The sequence below is a fragment of the Trachypithecus francoisi genome, unplaced genomic scaffold (genome assembly GCF_009764315.1).
Source record: "Trachypithecus francoisi isolate TF-2019V2 unplaced genomic scaffold, Tfra_2.0 Lachesis_group5, whole genome shotgun sequence".
Classification (NCBI taxonomy): domain Eukaryota; kingdom Metazoa; phylum Chordata; class Mammalia; order Primates; family Cercopithecidae; genus Trachypithecus; species Trachypithecus francoisi.
In genome coordinates, this window is record NW_022681470.1 from 15,363,662 (window position 1) to 15,382,444 (window position 18,783).

The 18,783-nt window shown below is 36.7% G+C and overlaps 1 protein-coding gene across 2 annotated transcripts in view; it reads left to right on the forward strand.

Moving 5' to 3' along the window:
- The window catches only part of PCNX2 (pecanex 2), a 314,758-nt gene that overhangs the window by 122,438 nt on the left and 173,537 nt on the right, over positions 1 to 18,783 (forward strand). For both annotated transcript variants that reach the window (XM_033199654.1, XM_033199655.1), the window contains exons 18-19: positions 15,104 to 15,196; positions 16,048 to 16,198. In XM_033199654.1, coding sequence (XP_033055545.1) covers positions 15,104 to 15,196; positions 16,048 to 16,198 — 244 coding nt within the window. The remainder of the gene's footprint in view (positions 1 to 15,103; positions 15,197 to 16,047; positions 16,199 to 18,783) is intronic.

Below are 18,783 nucleotides of genomic sequence, written 5' to 3' on the forward strand. Positions count from 1 at the left end.
CTGCAGAAAGGGTACACTCGCCAGCAGTTTTGCCATGAGAGTACACCAAACAAAGGAGACAGGATCATTTATAACCTGACGCGTCCACCTTACTGCTGTGTCCGGTTTCCATTGGCTGGAACGGGACCTCACATGCTGTATTTGTCCCGACTGGCTGGCAACTTAGAACTTTTTAAAAGAGGCAAAGGTAGAGGAGAACAAAGGAAGGAGGAAGTAACTTGTGGAATGCCGAGAAAAGTAAAAACACCTCCAAGTAAGGAAGAGGAACAGGCTATAACTTAATGCTTGCTTGGACCAGTATAAGCCTTCAGGGCAAATATTTAGGCTAAATTGTGGGAGCTAAGAGCATAAAGTACATAGATTTCTTTGTCACAGCTAGTAAATATTTAAGAATGTTAGTACAGGTCTTTGAATAAATTTTGCTTCTAAGAGAAGTTACTGTTTATTCCTAATTAAATGGGGAGGAAAGTCTTTGAAGAGGAACCTTTATTTTTTACAAGCCCTTTAGAGCATCTTGATGGCGGCTGTTGTGCACACATGGTGCGGGCACTTAGGTGGCCCTCAGGTGGCTGGTTTGCCAGGATAGTCACATGAATCACATTCAGTCAGTTTTGCGTATTGCTGGCACCAAATAGCAGGTGGGCTCTGCACAAATGAAAGCTTGTCGATAAACGTTTAGCCAACCTGCCCTCCTGATGTGGTCCACACACAGCTGTTCTCCACATCTCCCCTAAGCACCATGCTTAGTTCAGAGCCCTCTTTCAAAGTTGATGTCTGCACAGCCATTGCTTGAGGCCCTTGAGCTTCAGACTTATGGCTGGGTCACAGAGAAGTGGGTAACCACACTGGGTTGAGCACAGGAGAAGAAAAGGAAGAAGGAGAGGAAGGAAGGAACAAGAGAATCCTACAGCTATAAAATAATGATGCCATTTCCTTGTTCACCAGGAAAATGGCTCTGGACAGCTTCAAAAATTCTTTTAGCAGATATAGTTTCTTTGGTATCAACTTACATTCATACTTTGAAAAGCAATGCTCATTAATTGTGTAAGCTCTCATACATCTGAGTATTGAGCTTGGAGCCGTCTAATGTCCTTGACTCACACTTTTCCTGGTTTTCTTAGGAATGATAGATAAAAGGAAAAGGGAATAGTCTGTTGATCCAGCCAGGACTGTGGCTCATTTGTCTTGATATCCACAGAGCCAGTGCCTGTTGTTACAGTGGGTGCTCAGTAGAGTTCATGGAATTTAGTTGAATTTAATTGCAGCCTGCCATTTCAAGACAATGTATGGGACTCACAGCCAACATGATAGCCTTTAAAAAAATTCATACTCAGCTTTTGTGCCTTTGAGTGTGGTCACAATTCAAGCTAATGTATTAAGGCTTTTTTTTTTTTTTTTTTTTCTACCACAAGGGAATAAAAGGGAAATCACTTAATATGAGTAAGGGCATAGTTCATGAATTTTAGGAGCAGAGATACATTTAAAAGCAGGTTAAAAGTCGAAGCAGCTGGGCCTGATGAGATGGCAGCTTAAAAGAAAGAGAAGTGTTTGACATAATCCTAGCATCCACAGCCTGACCTCTAATATTTATACCAGGAGACTTACAGGGAGAAGGTCAAACTGACATTCCTACAGCATTTTCTGTAAAAGCCGTAGGATGGTCCAGAGTCTACCCAAAACTCTCCCCGTGGATATCTGAGAAAAACTATGCCCTTCAGTCTTCCTTGATTTCATGACTGATGAAGGTGCATTTCTACTTTCTGATTTATTGCAGTTAAAAATAATGTAGGAATTACAAAGAAATTTGACCAGAAATTTGCCGAGCAGAGGTTGATAGTATTTCATTGGTATAATTAGATGTGATGGGCTAGGTGTTGCCTACTTTGGTTTTCATACCCTTGGAAATGCTTTGTACAGTGTGGAGCAATAACTTGGTAGGTGATTTAATAAGATGTTTATGTTCATTTCTCTGAAAAGTCTCTGGCCTAATTATAATATTTTAATGGGAATATCACATTCAGCTTTTAGAGTTTGATATATAATGCCTTCTGTGACACCGTGCAAGCATAAAATCCCCCTCCTCATTGTCTCTGATTTTCTTTCTCTGTACCTCTCTCCACCTTTTATTTTCTCTGTCTCCCTCTCTTTTCTTAAATTTTAGTTTGTTTGAGAACCCCTTAAGAAACCTCATTAGATTTCAGTTTTCTAGCCCTCCCCCAACATTCTGATTCATCTGGCCTGTGAAAGGGTCTGAGGATCTTCATTTTAACAGGAATATTCACCCAGGTGATTCTGTTTAGGCGATCCATAGGTTGTACTTCAAGAAACATTGATCTAGAGACAGAGATATACCAATGGGCCTATACATTTGCATATGAGCTATATAAGTTATGCACACAAAGTTTATCACCAAAATTCATTACTTAATAAAGATATAACTTTCTACTAGTGGTTTGTCTGGTTAGTCTTTTTCTATATGTCTTATTAGCACAGACTCTAAGCTTTTAACTTTCACATCTTCGTCATCGTCAACACCCTTTTTACTATGCTTAGATTTGTTCCTTTCACTGTATCCATTTTCTTCAGTTCCTAGAAGCAAAAAAGAAAGCCTATTAATTCTTATGTGTAAAATTCAAACAGTTTTTTCCCAAATCATTGGTTATAATATCTAGATTTTTCTGGTCCCATGCTGCTAGATGTGGAATGTTGGACCAGGGGTTCTTAAGCTTCCTTTGAGAGTTGGAGTGTGAAGTACTATATAAAATGGCACAGTGAGTTTAAAATGTTCAGTATATGAAGAGCTAATATATTTCTTAGTTAAACCTGCATGGATTTACCATAAGTTTATTTACCATAAATCCAAAAATGTATATATAAATTTTTCATTTTTTTCTCTTTGCAGCCTTACACTGGCCAGAACTTCTAAAACGATATTCAATAATATTAATAGTTTGCTCTCTACTTTATATATATAAAACATAAATTATCTATTACATATAATATATAATTTATAATATATAAAATAGATATTATATATAATTTTGTATATAAGATAAATTAAATATAAATATATATTTATATCTATATCTTTATAAAGATATTTTATATAAGATAAATATAAAGATATTTATATCTAAGGTAAAGACACAAAATAATATATAATTATAATATAAATATATATTTAATTTATATCTTAGATATATAAAATGAAAAACAAAATAGTAAAGAGCAAAGAGAAAGAGAAAAAAATGCTGATTTATATGTGTATATAAAACTTTTCTGTGCATACTATATAATCAACTATGAGTAATAAGAGGATTCATAAATACAACCAGAGAAAATAAAATTTAGAAAAGCAAGAACTTTCTAACATACCAGAAGTAACCTATGAAAATGTGATCCAACTCACAGTACCAACAAAATATCGAATTGATAATGGAAATGATTTTAACAAGTAATGTCACAAATAAAGTAAACTACAGCAGTTTATTGAAGTGTAAATGATGTTCTGAATAAGTGGAGATAGACATAACCTGATTTTGGATAGGAAGGCTGAGATTTGTAAAATGCCAGTTCTTTCTAATGAATTTGTAGGTTTCATATAATTCAAAACAGTTCCAAAGACATTGTATTCCCAACATTGAGAAATGATTCTAAGGTTCCTTTAGAAGAATAGCAGTTCATAGTTTTTAAAAACTTGAGAAAGAAGTGTAAGAAAAAGGAACTTAGCACGTTTAGATTTAAGAGTGAAAACTGGGCTGGGCACAGTGGCTCACGCCTGTAATGCCAGCACTTTTGGAGGCCGAGGCGGGTGGATCACCTGAGGTCAGGAGTTTGAAACCAGCCTGGCCAACATGGTGAAACCCCATCTCCACTAAAAATACAAAATTAGCCAGCTGTGGTGGCACATGCCTATAGTCTCAGCTACTTGGGAGGCTGAGGCAGGAGAATCACTTGAACCTGAGAGGTGGAGGTTGCAGTGAGCCGACCTCCCACATGGGAGATTAGATACCTCTGAAGAGAGACTTAGTGAACTGAAAGATAAAGAGAAAAGAAAGTACCCAGAATGTAACACTAATTGACAAAAGAAAAAAATCAAGAAATATGAAAGAGAAATGACTTGAAGGATAGAGTGAGAAAATCTAAAATATATCCAATCAGAATTCCTAGAAAAAGAGAGACTAAAGCATAATCAATATTTGATGAGATAATGTCTGAAAGTTTACCAGAATTGATGAAAGACACTTATCTTGAGATTCAGGAATTTACGTGAATTGCAAGTAGGGTAAATTAAAGAAGAAAGAATCCACACCAGACAAGCCATAGTGAAAATGCAGCATGCCAAGCACACAGACCAACTTAAAGCAGGTAAACAGAATGAACAGATTACATGCAAATGAATGACAGGCTGCAAGCTCCTTTATCAAGAGCCCTCATGGAAGCCAGAAGACAGTTGTTGGATATACTTAATGATATGTAAAGAAAGTAACTGCCAAGCTAGAACTTTATTCCTAGTGAAAATATTTTTTAAGGATAAAGACAAAATAAATTTTAGAAAAATAAAAGCTCAGAGGCCCTCATTACATGTAGTTCTGAAGGTATTTTTCAGTAGAAAGTGATCTTGTGTTAAAAGTAATTTGAGGAGAAAAGGAAAAAATAAAAAAAGAAAGTGATCTTGGATGGAAAATCTGATTTGCAAGTGAATAAAAAGAAAAGAAAGTGGCAGGTACATTGGCAAATCTGAACAAATGTTAACTGCATAAAACCATGATAAGGCTATATAGTTGGCTTAAAAAATGTAAGGTAGAGGCCGGGCGCGGTGGCTCAAGCCTGTAATCCCAGCACTTTGGGAGGCCGAGACGGGCGGATCACGAGGTCAGGAGATCGAGACCATCCTGGCTAACATGGTGAAACCCCGTCTCTACTAAAAAAAATACAAAAAGCTAGCCGGGCGAGGTGGCGGGCGTCTGTAGTCCCAGCTACTCGGGAGGCTGAGGCAGGAGAATGGCGTGAACCCGGGAGGCGGAGCGTGCAGTGAGCTGAGATCCGGCCACTGCACTCCAGCCCGGGCGACAGAGCGAGACTCCGTCTCAAAAAAAAAAAAAAAAAAAAAAAAAAAAAAATGTAAGGTAGAATGAAAATACGTGACTATAATAACACACAAGTTTGGACGAGAGGAGAAATGAACTTCAAGTCGTCAGAGGTCTTAGTAATGTCCAAGAGAAGAATAAAGATACAGATTGAATATCCCTAATCCAAAAATCCAAAACCTGAAATGCTTTGAAATCCAAAACATTTTGAGCACCAATGTGACACTCAAAGGAAGGTAGTGTTTTGCATTTCGGATTTTCGGATGCGGGCTGCTCAGCCCGTACTGTTAACTTTGGTCTGTGATAAATTAGGTATGCATGTTGGAATGTTTTGTGCAACTACTAAAGGAAGAGAAACAAAGCATGTAGCTTCCAATTCCAAACAGAGGGAAAATGGAAAACTGAAAAATAGAAGTTATTCACAAATAAAAGGAAATTGGACTACTATGTCACACTATACTTAAAAGTCAATTCCAGGTAAATTATAAGCCTAAATATGAGAAAATAAAACTTGAAAGCACTTAGAATCATAATAATGGAAACTACTTTTATGCTAGCAATGTAGGAAATCATTTTTTAAAACAACACAAAAAGATTCAAATTAATTAAAATTATGACCTTTGACTTATTATTTTAAATTATACAGAAAAGACACTAGTGTCTAGATGAACATAAAACTCCTCTACATCAATAAGAAAACCAAATATCGGCCGGGCGCGGTGGCTCAAGCCTGTCATCCCAGCACTTTGGGAGGCCGAGACGGGCGGATCACGAGGTCAGGAGATCGAGACCATCCTGGCTAACACAGTGAAACCCCGTCTCTACTAAAAATACAAAAAAACTAGCCGGGCGAGGTGGCGGGCGCCTGTAGTCCCAGCTACTCGGGAGGCTGAGGCAGGAGAATGGCGTAAACCCGGGAGGCGGAGCTTGCAGTGAGCTGAGATCCGGCCACTGCACTCCAGTCCGGGCGACAGAGCGAGACTCCGCCTCAAAAAAAAAAAAAAAAAAAGAAAACCAAATATCTCCACTGAAAATAGGCAGAAGACTTGTATATACACTTCACAAATGAGGAAATATAAATGGCCAAAAAACATGAATATGTGGACAACCTCATTAATAATCAGAAAACTCCAAATTAAAATCACACTGACTTACCATTTCAAAACTAGCGAACTAAAAAGATGTAAAGTTCTCACTAAGTGTTGGCAAGTGTAGAGCAAGAGAATTCTCATGTATTGCTGGTGGGAGTGTGAATTAGTATACACATTTTGGATACAAGTTTGGTAACATAAAGTTTAAGACATGAATAGACTGCAGCCAGCAATTCTACTCCTAGGTACTTATTCTAGAGCAAATCTTGCCCATTTGCACCAAAATACACATATAAAATTGTTCATGATAGCATCTATTTATGAAAGTGCCAAATGAGTAGTCTATAGCAAAGGAAATGAACTTATTACAGCCAAATGCAATGCATGAGTGAATCTTAACCACATCATGTTGAGCAAAGGAAGCAAGACACAAAATAATGCATATAGTATGGTACAATATGCTGAGTAAAAATGGGCAAAATGAAACAGCTTACAGTTGCATACCTAAGTCATAAGTAGTGAAATCATTTTTTTTTTTAAGCAAGAAAATGATTTTCACCAGTCAGGATTGTTGATGGGAACCTCTAGGAGGCAAGAGAAGGATTTCTGATCAGATAGCCACATACCAGAAGCTTCTAGGATGCTGGAAATGTTAGATTTATTGAACTAGTTGGTGGTCATAGAGGTGTTCACTTTGTAATTATTAAATTGTACATACTTATTATATGTACTTTATGGTTACCCGTGTCACATTTTTAAAAAGTAAAATAAATTGTCAAAAAGATATTAAAGTCAAACATTTATCCAAAATATACAGAGAAAATGATTTTTCAGACATAGGATCCATAAAGAAATAACACACACACAATACCCCGAGTTAGATTTAAGAATATAAAAATTTTAAACTTCTGTATGTAAAAAAAGGTGGCAAAATTTAAATAATTTGGTACAGTACTTGTAGCAAAGTTAGCAAAGGTAAATATCATTCTAATACCAACAACCCTTATAATTTGATTTTTAAAACCCTATAGGCATCATTTGTATATAATTGTATACAAATATGTATATATCTGAGCTTCAAAATGAAGCCATTTGAAATTTTATATAAAATTTAGGAATGAATTATTAAGTAAATGTATGAAATAATTACTGTTATGAATTTAAAAATGCAAATTAAAATGAGATGGCATTTTTGTACACACCATTAGCACTGGAAAAATTAGTGATGTGCAATTGTGTCAAGGGAATCTCTTAGATACCATTTGTGTTTATGTAAATTATTACAATCATCTGGAAAACCATAATTTTCAAGGATTGTAAAATGCTTATAACCTACAATAGAGTAAATCTATTTGCTAGAGTTTTTCTAGAAAATTAATTCAAAATATAAAAAAAATTCAGGGACATAAAGATAATAATTTCAGCATAATTCATCATGGTAAACAATGGAAGGCAACCTGATAGTAGCAGTCAAGGGATGTTTGCACTATAAGTCATTCAATTTCATTCACTAAATTAATGTTTTGAGTGATCATAATGGCATTGTATGTGTATGACATCACAAGATGGTAAATTATTTAGCCATTAAATGATATTAGCGAGGCTATACAATTATATATATGTATATATATATATTGCTTACAAAAAAGTACTGTAGAAAAGGTAGAAAATTATTTGCACACTAAGATTACTTATAAAATATGCATAGAAATATTCATATACATAATGATTATAGCTAGAGCCTGGTTTAACATCCACAGGAAAAATACTGGCTTGGAAAACACAAAAATGCTAATACCATTAATGTCAGGCTATAATGATTGTAAATGATTTTCCCCTCTCTTCTCTATGTTCTAGGGTGCTGCAATATTATTATGTTATTCTATAATGGGAAACTTAATTAATAATACAAATTACAAAGACCTAAATTTGCATTTTGCTTCCATCTTGCAGTATATTCCCTTTCACACTCATTTTTGTAAGATCTAACACAGTACAATTCACTATTAAGACATAGGACATTTATTGAAAGGAAACAGATTCTTAAACTCTTGTTTTTTAGATAAGTAATTTAACAGAGTCACAGATTTTTTTTAACCTTCAAGCATGTGAAGGAAGAGAGCAGTACTAGTAAATTCTCTTTTTATATTATAAAACTAAGATTAAAATAAAATATACCTACCTCAAAAAACCCACACATATTTATATCTTATAGAAGGTGGAAAGGTATAATAATATACATTTAAATGAGCAAAAAGTTATTTAACAGGAAAACCAACCAAAATTACAAACTTTTTAGAGCATTAAAGGCTGCTTTCACAGGACAGAGTAGCGAACTCTGAAGTTCAGGTGTGTTACAAGATTCCTTTTAAAGATATTATTTTTATTTTGCTAAAAAGAGATTTTATTGTGTATATTTAAGGTATATAACACAATGTCATGAGGTACATATAGACAGTGAAATGGTTCCTATAGTGAAGTAAGTTAAAATATCCATCATCTCACATAGTTACCCATTTTTATGTTTTTGTGGCAAGGGCAGCTAAAATCTATTTATTTTGCAGGAATCCCAAATATAGTACAGTTTTATTAACTATAGTTCTCATGTACATTAGATTGCTGGAGTTTTTTATCCTACATATCTGCTACTTTATAACTCCTAACATACCTGTCCCCATCTCTACCTACCCCACGCCCATGTTAACTACTGTTTTATTCTGTGTCTCTGAATATTTGACTCTCTCTCTCTCTGTCTTTAGACTCTACATAAAAGTGAAATCATGCAGTATTTGTCTTTCTGTGTCTGGGTTATTTCGCTTAGCAAAATGTGCTCCAGGTTCATCCATGTTGTGGCAAATGGCAGGATGTCTCTTTTTATAAAGGCTGAAGAATATTCCATTTACGTTTATATTAGAATTTCTTTATCCATCATCTATCTGTTGACAGAGACTCAGGTTGTTTCCACATCTTGGCTATTGTGAACAGTGCTGCAATACATGTGGTAGCACAGATATCTTTATGGCATGGTGATTTCATTTCCTTTGGGTATATGCCTAGAAGAGGGATTGCTGGGGCACATGGTAGTTCTGTTTTTAATATCTTTTTTTTTTTTTAAATATAAAGATGGGTTTCGATTATGTTGCCCAGGCTGGTCTTGAACTCGCAACCTTAAGCAGTCTTCCCACCTCGGCCTCCCAAAGTGCTGGAATTACAGGCGTGAACCAACACACCTGGCCTATTTTTAAATTTCTTTAGAACCTCCATATTGTTTTCATAATGGGTTGCACCTATCTACATTCCCACCAAAAAAAAAAAAAATATTATTGTCCAGGATAAAATTTTTGGAGCAGAATCATATCTGCTTTTTGGTGGCTTTGGGGAAAAACAACTGTTTCCTTTTGATTTTGCTGATGTTATTTTCAGCAATATTAGGAGAGCAGTCTAGTTTCATTAACTAGCATCAAGAGTAAAAAGCTCAGTAATTACCATTTGCCATCTGTATATCTCCTTCCGTGAAGCATCTGTTCAGAACTTTTTACCATGTGCAGCTAGGGATGTAGGAGGGTGTTGTTTGTTTGTAGGTAAATGTCCTTTGTTGAATGTGGGTTTTATGAGTAGTAATTTTTTTCCCTAGTCTTTGGCTTGCCTTTTTGTAAGTGTCTTTCAAAGAGCAAAAGTTTTACGTTTTTGTGATGTCCAATTTATTTAATTTTTTCTTTTACAGTTCAAACTTTTAGTGCTCCGTTTAAGAAATCTTTGCCAAATCCAGGATCATTAAGATTTCCTCTTATGGTTGCTTTGAGCAGTTTGATGGTTTGTTAGGTTCATGATGTTGAGTAATTTCTGTATGTGCAGCAAAGTAATCAAGGTGTTTTGGTTATTGTTTATTAAATTTTATTTATTTATTTATTTATTTTCTAGATGGCTATTCCATTGTTCCAGCGCCTTTCGTAGAAAAGATGTTCCTTTTCCTCATTTGGGGATTTGTCATCTCACCATTGCACTTTGGTTGAAAATCAATTGATCATATATCTGTTGTGGCCTATTTCTGGACACTTTATTCTTTTCCATTGATCTCGATGTGTATTTTTACCACTACCATCAATACCATAGTTACCATAGCTTTGTAATAAACCTTGAAACCAGGTATTGTATGTCCTCCAACTTTTTCTTTTTCAAAGTCATTTTAGCTATTCTAGGGTCTACTGCATTTCCATATGCATTTTTAAATTAGCATGTCCATTTCTAAAAAAAATTTCTGCTGGAATTTTCATTATAATTTCATTAAATTTACCAAGCAGTTTTGTGAGAATGGACTTATTAACAATACTGAATCTTCAAATCCAGGAATGTAGTATCTCTCCCCATTTATTTATCTAGTTTCTGTGTTTAGTTTCTCTCATTTCTTTCCTGATGTTAGGTGGTTTCTGTCTTGCACATTTTTTTCCTCAAATTTATCCCTAAGTATACTTTTAGTGCTATTATAAATAGTACTTTAAATTAAGTATGTGAAAAGATGTTCATCATTAGTCATTGGAAAAGGCAAATTAAAACCACAATTAGATACCACTCCATTAAGGTTTCTCAACCTCAGCACTGTTGACATTTTGAGCCTCAGAATATTTCCCTGGTTACAGGGAGGTGTGGGGGGGCTGTCTTGTGCATTGGAGGATGTTTGGCTGCATCCCTGGCCTCTAGCCACCAAATGGCAGTATTACTTCTTCCCTTCCTCAAATTGTAAAAACCAAAATGTCTCCAGATATTGCAAAATGTGCCCTAGGAGGCATACATTCACTAGTATGGTTAACATTTAAAAAACTATTGACAAGACTATGGAGCAACTGGAACTCACACACACTGCTGTTGAGAATGTAGAAGAGTTACACCCACTTTGAAAACAGCTTGGCAGTTTCTTTTTAAAAATTTGCTTTTAATTGACAATAATTGTACACATGTATGAGGGTATGCTGTGATGTTTTCATACATGTATGCATTGTGCAATGATGAAATTATGGTATTTAAAGTATCACCTCACTTATTTATCATTTCTTTGTGGTAAGAATATTGAGAATCCTCTCTTCTAGTTATTTTGAAATATACATTATGATATTGTTACTATTGTCTTCCTACTATCCTGTAGAACAACAGAATTTGTTCTTTCTAACTATAATTTTATACTCATTGAACAATCTCTCTCCCCCTTCCTTCTCCCCTCCCCAGCCTCTACAAACCACTATTCCACTCTGTACTTCTATGAGATTGGCTTTTTTAGATTCTACAAATAAGTGAACTCAGTGGTATTTGTCTTTCTGTGCCTGTCTTATTTCACTTAACATAATGTCCTCCAGGTTCATCCATGTTGCTGCTGCAAAATGACAGGATTACATTCTTTTTTATGGCTGAATAGTATTCCATGGGGCTGTGTTTGTGTATATCACATTTTCTATATATTCTCTATATATGATATATATTTCATATATATCATGTAAAAAATGTGGTATCATATATGAAATGTGATTATATATATTATATATTTATTGGTTTATGGCCACTTGGGTTGATTTCATATCTTGGCTATTGTGAATAATGCCGCATTAAGCCTGGGAGTGCAGATAACTCTTCAACATACTGATTTTATTTACTTTGAATAATACACAGTAGTGGAATTGCTGGATCATATAGTAGTTCTATTTTCAATTTTTTGAGGAAACTCCCCATACCGCTTTCTATAATGCCTGTACCAATATACATTTCCACCAACAGTGTGTAAGGTTACTTTTCTTTCACATCCATACCAGCATTTGCTGAAATAACCATTCTAATTGGGATGAGATGGTATATCATTGTGGTTTTGATTTGCATTTTCCTGATGATTAGTGACATTGAACATTTTAAAATATTTTTTGGCCATTTGTGTGTCTTCTTTTGAGAAATGTCCATTCAAGTCCTTTGCCCAATTTTTTTTTTTTTTTTTTTTTTTTTGAGAACGAGTCTCGCTCTGTCACCCAGGCTGGAGTGCAGTGGCACAATCTAGGCTCACTGCAAGCTCTGCCTCCCGGGTTCATGCCATTCTCCTGCCTCAGCCTCCTGAGTAGCTGGGATTACAGACGCCTGCCACCACGCCCAGCTAATTTTTTTGCTTTACCCAATTTTTAATTGGATTATGGCAGTTTCTTAAGGTTTAGTTAAGACTAAACCTACCACATAAGCCAGCCATTTTTCTAGGTGTTTACACAAGAGAAAAGAAATAACATGTCCAGAGAAATATTCATGAATATTTGTTGCAGCTTTATTTAGCTGCAGATAGCCAAAAACTGGGAACAAATTCAAACATCTACCCACAGGTGAATAGATAAACACATTGTGGTATATCCATACAGACGGATACTACTCAGCAATGAAAAGGAATGCACTATTGACACAGACGACATCCTGGATGAATCTCAGAATAAGTACACTGAGAGAAGCCAGACCAAAAGCGTACATATTTTATGAATTTATTTATAAAACATTCTAGAAAATGAAAACAAGAGGCCAAGGCAAGAGGATCACTTAAAACAGAAAATCAAGTCTATGGTGAGGAAAGGGATAGATTAGCAAGAAGCAAAAGAGGAAATACTGGGGTGTAATGGATGTGCTAATTATCTTAATTCTGGTTATGGTTTTATGGGGATATATATATTCCCATGATTTATATATATATCCCCATAAAACCATAACCAGAATTATATATAATATATATTATATAATTTATAAATGTAAAATATATATATAAACTTGTTGAGTTGTACATATATATATTTTTTTGATGCAGAGTCTCACTCTGTCACCCAGGCTGGAGTACAGTGGTGTGATCTCGGCTCACTGCAGTCTTGGCCTCCTGGGTTCTGCAATTCTCCTGCCTCAGCCTCCCGAGCAGCTGGGACTACAGGTGTGAGCCACCACAACCGGCTAGTTTTTGTATTTTAGTAGAGCAAGGGTTGCATCATGTTGGCCAGGTTGGTCTTGAACTCCTGACCTCAAGTGATTCACCTGTCTTGGCCTCCCAAAATGCTGGGATTACAGGCGTGAGCCATAGCGCCAGCCTAAGTTGTGCACTTTAAATATATGTGGCTTTTTGGTATGTCAATTTTATCTGAATAAGTTATTTAGAAATTATAATATAGAAAAAAATGGGTGGAGAGAACGTTTTAATAAATAGAGAAAGGCTGTGTAATGGTCTATATTTATACGGGATACTCATAACACTGATAGAAATCACAGTGGAATTCCCATACGTCATCTAACTGTGAAAAAAAAAGTAACAATAATTCAAGCTCATTCCTGCTTCTGCTTTAAGAAACTTAGAAATGCAGCCTTCCCTCCTCCCTACTCCAGCAGTCATACTGCTGGCCAACTATTTTCCCTTTAGACAAAGATGATTAGTCAGTTAAACATGACACATGATTTTAAATTAGAATATTCAGGAAAATGTTTATCTTCTTTCAGATAAACATTCAGTAATTTTTAAATGACATAAAACCATGTTAATGAAAAATAGAAAAGAAAAATTAACATCTCCCCACAGCCTAAAGATGCAGTGAATTACAGACTATTCCTCTAGAAAGGTCTGGTCTTTTTGAAGCATTTGGAGTGATAGGAAGCAATATATGGCCTGTAACTAAAGTCAATTTTTGGTGAATTTCTCTGATCACAAACATTTCATAGATTCGAAATTAAGGTCGTATGGTTATCCCTGCCCCAAAATCAGATTAACCGTTAATTACTATGAATAAATCTAGGATCCTGATTTTTTTCACTGTTTCTTTTTATCACTTTGGTTGATAATATGGTCAGCAAGCCAGGAAGGAGCATGACTTGCAAGAAACCCCACATTTTAATTTAAAAAACAATGATTTAAGAGGCATAATTCCCTTCAGTATGAGAAAGGAAGGTATAAATGTATTGATGGTTTCAGAATTTTCAGGTAACAGTATGATATCTTCAAATGATCAAAAATTGTGTACTGTAACTAATCCGCCTCTACAGAGAGAAAAGAAGTGATGGTTCCTCCTGTTTGCTTTAGATTGTTCAGCCAGTGGTATTGTGCTCCGTTGGAGCTAACAGACCATTCTCCATCTATCTGCATTCACGGCATTCTTAGGTTGAACTTTGCTTTGTTTTCCCTAGCCCCAGCTTACACTACAATTTCGCATGGGAATGTATTCGTGAGTTACTGAACATTTCATTATCTGCATGTAATGGGTGTACCTCTTGCATATATATATCTGTATACATACACACATATATATGTATATACACACACACACACACACATATATATAAATAATTTGGAAGTGGTTTCTTTAATTCACCAGTGATCTGACTGGTAAATTAAAATGCAAAATCTGGTCTAGTCCAAAGCAATAAGAAATGTTTAAGAGGCTTCTATTTGTTTTATCCAGGTTTTTGGAATGTTAAAATCCAAGACACCCTAAAGCCAAGTAAAGATGATTAGTACTTTGACCTCCTTTATCAGACCTTAATAATTTAAGTCCCTTTGGGGAGCTCTCTGGGAATCTTGTATCTGATCTGTGTTTGTGGAAACACAGATCAGATACGAGAACCTTATAAGAACCTTATGCCTCTTACTTGTGTAGAAAACCTTTCTTCTTTCTATGGTTAGCACACATATACTAACTTTGCAGTGCATTATTCCTCTCTCCTGCCACTCTCGCCCAGCCCACCTTAGTCTCCCTGAAATTCCCTAAGCAGGAGCTAGTGAACAGCCCATCTGGTGTGTGCCACTGAGTGTGTCAGGTAAGTGATGGGCTGGAAAAACAGTTTAGCTTGGGTCAGTGTCCCGTCGCTTGATTTACCTGGTCACACAGAGTTGCTGAGAGAAATGAAGAGCAGCCTTTACTGCTGGTTTTCTCTTTCCAGACGGATGTCTTAAAATGGGATCTCATCGTCTGCGCAGTGGTTGCTGTCCTCTCATTTGCAGTCAGCGCCAGCACTGTATTCCTGTCATTGCGAGTATGTATCCACCAACTTTGTACTCTTCCTGCCCCCTTATTCTCCTTAATAACAAAGCTGTCATGGAGCTACAGGGTATTGACAAGACACGTGAGCTAGAGAAGGAAACGAAATGCCTGTTGAGAGGCTTAGGGAACGTATCCATGTGCTGTGAGCAGTTACGTCCAAGATGTGACTTGGTCCGCATCACAGATTGGGTTCGATTGCTTTTCCTTGCCCTTTCCTGCATCTAGGGAGCTATTTTGTTTGCAAGAGTGATGGCACGTCTTGTGGAATCCACTGTGAGGACAGTTAATAGTGATAGGGCGGGCTGACAGTGCTCTACTATGAGCAGAGAAGAGAGGAGTCACCGTATCAGGGGTGAGGCAGAGGTCACAGAGCCAAAAGGACTATGGGAAAAGGATTTTCAGTTAGAAAAACAACGTGGGGCGCTCCAGATGGGATTCCTGGCTGTGGTTCTCACAGACAGTTGCTTTCTCTATACAAAAATATTGCCCATCTGCGAACCCCCCTTTTCATAAGGAAATGTCTATGAGCTACATGGGTTATTCTTCACCTCCTCATTAGAAAATTTTAAAAATGTATTTGAAGGGGCATAATTCTCTTGGCCTCTGTACTCCCACAGGCTAGTTCTCCCTCACTCTCGTAGTGGTTTCCAACACATGAACCAATTTCATGGTATAGAGAAGACATTTTCAGAGGCCTGAAACAAGAACTGGCTATCCGTTAAGAGTCTGGCTATCTGTTAAGAGGAAAAAGTGGAAGAACAAATGATGTTATGTATTATTCACGGGCATCCCTCTCCCCATCCTCTAGGCTAAGTAATGAGATTCTACCCATTTTTATCACAGCCATTTCTCAGCATCGTGCTGTTTGCCTTGGCTGGTGCCGTGGGGTTTGTAACACATTACCTGCTCCCTCAGCTCCGCAAGCATCATCCCTGGATGTGGATTTCACACCCCATTCTCAAAAACAAAGAGTATCATCAACGGGAAGTGAGAGGTTAGTAATATATCCCTCATTAAAAAAAAAAAAAAAAAGACGAAAAAGGAGGGGTAGATATACTTTAACCCAGAGAGCATGTGCAGCAGTCCGAATGTACTTAATGCCACAGAACTGTATACTTGAAAATGATAGATGGTACATTATGTGTATTTTACCACAATAAAAAAGAAAAAAGGAGAATGTGTACCGTGGAGTATATGGTATTTGTTCCCAGATATTCTAGCCAACCATAAGAAGAAAATTAAAGCCAGGTGAATCAGAAGAATGTTTTATAAAAATATTAATTGGCTATTGGTATTGTGGAAAAATTATATCATTCATACTTGAAGATTATGCTGTTTCCACCAAAACTAACTGGGGCCTACGAAGAGTATCCCTTGACTATGCTCCCATCCTTCATGAATTGGTGGGGATGGAGCAGGGCCTGACCAATAACTTTAAGCACTCCTGAACCCCTACATTTTCTTTAGCTTGCTTTGTTCATCTAGGCCTACACCTGTATCTACACTTGGTTGACTTGGCAGTTTCCATGGGTGTCTCTAGCCATGATCATGTAATAGCCTGGTAATCATAACCGTTTTAGAGCCTTGGAGAAGAAATAAATTTCTTCTAGATAAGAAGTCTTCTAGAAATTTTTCTGTTAGGTCTTTCCTTGCTCTGTAATTCCCTGTTCTGTGCTTGAATGGATGGAAGAAGACTGATTTATCCACAGTTTTAGACCCATCAAAGTTATTGCTCACAGATTATAACTGCAGTCTAATGCTGCTGATTCTGCACGGAGCTGTTTAGCCTATTGTAACTTCTCAGTTGTTAGTGAGTTATCTAATTGTCTATATGTCCAGGCATAAAGATAAGTGAGGGGCATCAAGGTTTGTGGACTTAAAGTACTGAACTCAGCCAAATTTGTCACCAGCAACTTCAGTAGACTGCTGTGACAAAAGGAAAAGGGGGAGAATAATTTTTAAAATAAATTTGCAAGAGTCACTGAAGATGCTGTCCAGAATAGAGAGTGCTTCCATAAGGAGCATCTCTGGGTGGGCACAAGGAGCCGCCTTAGTTAGAAACAGCCCAAGTAGAAAAACTGGCTTGTTCTGTGGAGAAAGACGGCCTCATCGGGCTGATGCGGTTTAGAAGTGCAGGGAGGGTAACTCAGACTTCTCTCCCCTTGGAGACTTACTCTTCCCACCTACAGAATCAGGAGCTAGCATAAGGATGGAGCTGCATAGTTTTAAATGTTCTGTACAATTTAATGTGCTACTTAAATGCACATTATTATCAGTATCAGAAAAACTGAAAGAAGATAGACTCAGAGAAGGTTCCATCTATGATGGTTTGTATATTTTAGTCCACTTGTAGAGGAAAGTCCCTACCCCAACAGGTGACTGCTTGTGGATACATAGAGAACCCTGATGAAAAAGACCAGTTTCTGCAGAACTTCTGCAGCCTTCAGGTTATATTTCCCTTTCATTCAGAAACCTCCAGAAAGACTAAGTGTTGGTGAAATTAGTGGAGTGTTTTGGGGTTATTTTGACATCATTGGTAAGTTAGTTGATGGAGATTTGAAGTAAGAGACTTTAACTGCGTATCTATGTCTATATTTATATCTATACCTGTACCTGTACCAACACCTTTACCTATACATTTCCTTATACTTTTACTTTTGTCTATGTCTATACCTATACCTGTTTGTAACCTACACATTTGCCTATACCCATACCAATACTCACTTCTATACCTTTACCTTTACTTCTCTATATATCTTTATCTTTACCTGTACCTGTATCTATACCTGTACCTTTATTTGTATCTATAACTTTCCCTGTACCAATGACTATACCTATACTTTTACCTTTACCTGCACCTGTACCTGTACCTTTCCCTATACCGATTCTTAAACTCTGCCTATGCCCATGGCCGTGTTTATATGTACATATTTAAATACCTTGGGGTGAGCAAAGAGAACCTGTGAAGCTGAAGGAAAGGAAAATGAGACAGATTAGACATGGGCTTCCCTTACTGTGGCAGTTCAGAGTTTAGAATTCAACAATGAAAAACAGGAGTGGGCCATTAACAACTCGGGGTTTTTTTTTTCTGTTTTTTGTTTGTTTTCTCCCCTGTGTCTAAGACAGCCCTGTTTAAATTAAAATCATTTAGCTATTTCAAGCCTACATGGCTTTTTTAGTACAAGATTCAAGAACAAGTAAAGTGAGCGTGTTTGTGTATCTGACTTCCCCTCTCGGAGGGTGAGTGAGTGGGTGGCACTGAGTCCCTGTGTATCCCATAGACGTAGGCTGGGAGGGGTCCACACTTGCTTACACAGTGTCAGACAGAGGCTCTGTGGAAGGTTCTAACTTGCCTACATTCTCTATTTATAAGCAGCCTGAAATCGAGCCGGGAGTCACAGGTTGGACAAATTAGGCACATGACGAAAAACAGATTCCATTTCAAAATTAGGTGTATTAGAAGGAAAACCTATAGACACAAAATGTAAAAATGATTTAGGCCCAGTTACCCATTCTGGTGCCATCTGTGTCCTGAATCTCCTTGCCTCTTCTTCCTGGACTTCTGCCTTTTAGGTTTTG